The 5,266-nt window shown below is 36.5% G+C and overlaps 1 protein-coding gene across 1 annotated transcript in view; it reads left to right on the forward strand.

The window, feature by feature from the left end:
- The first annotated feature begins 4,577 nt into the window (after positions 1-4,577).
- Positions 4,578-5,266, forward strand: part of LOC107286054 (vomeronasal type-2 receptor 26-like) — a 38,248-nt gene continuing 37,559 nt past the window's right edge. Inside the window, exon 1 of the mRNA XM_015814348.2 lies at positions 4,578-4,667. Coding sequence (XP_015669834.2) covers positions 4,578-4,667 — 90 coding nt within the window. The remainder of the gene's footprint in view (positions 4,668-5,266) is intronic.

Raw genomic sequence — 5,266 nt, forward strand, 5'->3', positions numbered from 1 at the left:
ACCAATGGAACAACCTGCCTCCAGAAGTGGTGAATGCTCCAACACTGGAAGTTTTTAAGAAGAGACTGGACAGCCGTTTGTCTGAAATGGTGTAGGGTTCCTGCCTGGGCAGGGGGTTGGACTCGATGACCTCCAAGGTCCCTTCCAACTTTATTATTATTATTATTATTATTATTATTATTATTATTATTATTATTATGTGTGTTTTACAGTAGAGATTGTGCTGAATATTTTTCCTAGCATTTATATTGATTAAGTTGTTAAAGGACTGTATTTCATTGGGAAAGTATTCATTTTGAAGACACCTGGAAAAGTAACCAGCGTGTATCTTTCAAGTCATCTTTCCCCTTCCTCATTTTGAGTTAATAATATGAGTATAAAGTTTGAGTAATAACAATGATCATCAAATTCACATAAAACATTTTATCCCAATTTGTACTATGCAGAGCTTTCAATACAAGTGGTTCTCCATTTATGACTATTCATTTACCAATCATTCAATTGACCTACAACAATTAGGACTGATACAGTATCCCCATGATTAGATGATCAAAATTTGGGCATTTGGACACCACCCAGTATGTACAATAGTTGGAGCATCATTGGTCACACAATTGCCATTTGTGATCTTCCTATCTGTTTTCCAGGGAGGAAGGGCAGTAGCCGGATCCACTTTATAACTACATGATTCAGCAAAAACATTGTAAAATAAGGCATGACTCAATTCATGACTGTTTCACTTAGCAACAGAAATTCCAATATGTCCCAATTGTAGTTAGACGTCAAGAAGTAATTGTATTTGGATTCCTAATATTATCTAGTCCAGAAGGGGGAAAAAAGTCAAATAGATCTTATATACTGTATGTATGCATTATATACAGTATATTTTACCAACTAAAAATATGACATTTGTTTAGACGGTATATCATTATACAGGAATTAAGTGAGTCATGCTTTATAAATATAAACAAAGATGTCTTAAATTGTTCTCATTTAAATTCTAATAATACATTATTATTATTTTTACCTTAATACATTGTTAGTATTTTTACCTGAATAAAATAACATGTTGGAAACTAGAATTTTACAAGGGAATAATTATTTTCCAAATGCATAGGAAGTTTATTTAAAACACTGTTTTTATAATACTTTCTTTTTTGTATACTAAAATGTGAGGAAACTTAGAATAAAAATACTCTCTATTTAGGGATACAAAGATTTCTTGAATACATTTTTTGTCATGAATATTGAAAGAAAATAGAGGCTTGAAAGAAATCATTTGACTGATGGGATGATGCAGTAGGGATAAACAAGGGATTATCTGTTCATATTTCCCACAAAATGGAACAAATGGTAAAACTATCACTTCTGTCCCAAAGATTCTCAGATTTTCACCAAGACAATGCAATTAGATCAGGGGTGTCAAACTCAATTTCATTGAGGGCTGCATCAGCATTGCGGTTGCCCTAGGGGTATGTGTGTGTGTGGCCAGGGTGGGTGTGGCCTACTGGGTGAGCATGTTTTCAGCAGGCAGCGGGTGCTCTCCTCACAGTGCCAAGAGATTGAGCTGGGCGGTGCAAAGCTCGCCAATTTTGCACCTTGCTGCCTGCTGAAATCGGGCAGGCTGGGAGCTGGGCGGCCTCGCGTTTCTTTTTGGATTTGCACCACCCAGCTCAGCCTCTCAGCGCTGTGAGGAGAGCGCCCCGCTGCCTGCCGAAACCCCTCCCCAGAGCCCATCAAGTCAGATATGTGAAGTAGGTGGCCATTTGCTGGCCACTTCTAGGCGATGGTGCATTTCTTCATTCCTCACAAAGGGTGACACCTCCCCAGCATGCACCCAGGGGGCAGGGCTGATGTGGCAGGGGCTGGTTCCTCTCTGTTTCCAGATGGCCTTGTGGAGCTAAGACTGAATGCGTTTCAGCGTAGATGGCCACCACAAAATTGTACATTGGCTCCCGGCCGGTCTGGGCCAGGGCCAAGGCAGTGGGGGCCGTTCCCTCACTGTTTCCAGAATGACTTCGCGAGCCACATGAAACCACTTCACGGGCCGCATCCGGCCCCCAGGCCTTGTGTTTGACATGTCTGAATTAGATGAACAAGGGTGATTTTCAGGGAAGCATATATTGTTTTGAATGCAGATTAGTTAAAATATCCTTTTCTGGAGAGGTGAAGTGAGATCTTTCTGTGGTGTCATGATTATAAGTCAATCCTATTCTATGTAGAAACCTTGTTTTACTTGTGCAATTGTGGATGGGTCACACAAGATGGTTTTTCATCTACTTCACACTGGAAAGTATGTTAGGAGAATAATTCCTTGATTTTTGATACATGTTCCCACAATATTTAGCCATGCTGACACCCTGGGAAATCTTAACAAATAACTACATTACTGCAGCATTGATAGACCATATGGCTTCTGCTCATCTGCGAGAGAAAGTATGTATATTTGCAATCCTGAGGCCACAATGAACTATTATTTCTGTGTCTTGACTTTCTTTTTATAATATAATATTATGTAATTATTAGAATATATAATACAAATGAACCTGGAAATAGTGACAAAATGGGAAAGGGGGAAAGGGGAAAGAGAGAAGTGTAGAATAAAGGATAAAAAACATTAACTTCTGTCTCTTTTCAGTTCAATAAATGAATATTGTAGTCTCAACTTTTTACTTTAAATACTCAATACACACTAGTCATTTCTGTAACAGAAAAACCTTGTCTAATCAGTAAATCAAAGCTTCATTTTTTTTCTTCTGAGTCTTGACATTCAAAGTAAGAATTATATACGGCACCAGCTATTTGTCTGTTTCAGTCTAATGCAGAATTTAAGGTTGTTTTTTTTCTGATTTCTTGAGGTTATAATAGAAAAATTCCTGTTTCCTTTATGCACATTGGTTTCACTAGAAAGATCTTCAAAGAAACATTTTTGTAGATATTTGTAATGCAGAATAAAGTAATATGTCCTCGTGTGTGGAATGCCATTGTAGTGGAATGGCTGAGCCTATATACTTAAGGCATATATAATTTCCCTACAGCCTCCCAGTAGCAGCTTTGATGACAAAAGTGCACATGGTTTGGTGGATCTTGGAAAATTTGAGTCCGTGATAGTAAATTATGCTACTTCCATCAATACCTTCTTCTGGAAAGAAGACATTCTAAAAAATATAAGTTTTCAGTTTACAAGAAAAGACCTTTTTTATTTCTAATTAGACTATGCAGGAATGAATATTTCTTAGACTTTTTAGGTGTTGAAAATTTAGTCCTTCAGTTTCAGTAAATCATACTGGAAAGCAGGCTAGTGTATGATAACTTGCATGAAGTGTTAGTCTTCTTATTTGGGGTTATCTCTCCTTTTACAGCCCAGTTCCAAGAAAAATAAAAAAACATATTTCTTACTGAAGACATTAAAGACATTTCCTTCAGTGATGATATTTTTTAAGATATTCTACATGGAATTTCAGTTCTGTATAAGAAATAATTTCCATTCCTACAATTAGCATAATATCTATAATTAAATTAGCTGACATAAAATTGCAGTTTGTTCCAAATATCAGCTCTTGAACATAATCAGTGAAATATTGGATAAATATAACCTTTAGCATTAAAGGTAAGGATGGGGATATGTATTTGTCAGTATGACCCCCAGTATTCAATTTTTGGAGTTTTAGATCGGCCAGAGGACTCTCTATTCATTTAATATTGGAATAATAGTTATTATAATTTATTTACTTGTATGCTGCTGAATCAGTAGAGATTCTAATGATTGCTTTGTAGATAGAAGGACCTATAGAGAGAAGATTTTTCTATAGACTTCAGGATGTTGGTAGGAGCAATGCTCATGTTAACTCTGCTTTCATACATGGCATATGAAGCTCTTACTGTGAAATGTAATGCCCAGTATCCAGAACACCCACTTCACAGCTATCGTCAATATGGAGACCTCATCATTGGCGGCATCGCATCTCATGGAATCTTCCTCTCCTATGCCAAAATTTTTTATAAAGGAGCCTCTACCAGCCATGCCTGAGAACTTACTTAAGGAATTCATTTTAGTTTGTATGTGCATTTATGTTAATTAGAATGCCAGATGATGTTATAGGAAATTGAAGAAACTTTAGATGCTAGGAAGACAATGCTCATTGTGCAGAAGGAATGTGTGTAATTTTTTAAAGACATTATTCTGTATGATGATTGGAGCTATCAGGTAACATGACAATATAAGATTCTGAGTGTACGAAGTTACATTGTGTTAAACATTATACCCTCCAAAGTAATATATATCTTCTATGATCAACAATAATAAATGTGATAAATGCTGCAAAATGTTTCAGAACTGTAAAATATTATCTGATACAGATTGCAACACTCATTCTAGAATACTTCCGAAGAATTACCAACACATCCTGGCCTTAGCCTTTGCAATAAAGCAGATTAATGAAAATCCTCAGATTTTACTGAATATCACCTTTGGATTTCATATTTATGATAATTATTACAATGCAAAATGGACATATCATTCCACAATGCTGCTTATATATACACTAGAACAATTTTTCCCAAATTACAACTGTAACATGCAGAATAAGCTTGCTGTGATTGGTGGACTGGATTCTCTTACTTTTCTTGATATGGCAATTGTTTTGGATACCAATACGATTCCTCAGGTAAGGTTTGCAAATGAAGTTAAATACTTCTTTTATCATTTCTTTGATTTGCTGGATATATATTTGTTCTTTCAGTCTATGGAGATTCTCAGTCATCCAGGTATGGTTGTCCCAAAAATGCTTTTTCAGGAGGCAACTGGACTGTCTTCTTTTTCTTTGAAGATGTTTCACTTATCATCCAAGAAGCTTCTTCAGCTCTGACTAGATGGTGGGGAGTGGAAGATTTTATATTGCTTGCAGACAGCTGGTCATGACTGAGGAAGCTGAGAAGCGAAACGTCTTCAAAAAAAACAAAAAAACCAAAAACAAAACAAGTATGTCCAGTTGCCTCCTGAAAAAGCACCTTTGGGATTTGTTCTTTCAGGATCTTGGAATGAAAATTATTACGATGTCCAAGATTAGTTGCAAAGTTTTTTTACCCTGGAATAATGAAGAAGGTGTGATTCATTAATGATTTTTCTTACATATAAAATTAATATTTAAATCCCTGTAACAGTGATGGCGAACCTTTTAGAGACCAAGTGCCCAAACTGCAACCCAAAACCCACTTATGCATTGTCGGGTGCCGGTGGGTGTGGCCCATTAGCTGGGTGTGGCCC

The sequence above is a fragment of the Protobothrops mucrosquamatus genome, unplaced genomic scaffold, assembly GCF_001527695.2.
Source record: "Protobothrops mucrosquamatus isolate PMUCROS unplaced genomic scaffold, P.Mucros_1.0 scaffold239, whole genome shotgun sequence".
Lineage (NCBI taxonomy): Eukaryota > Metazoa > Chordata > Lepidosauria > Squamata > Viperidae > Protobothrops > Protobothrops mucrosquamatus.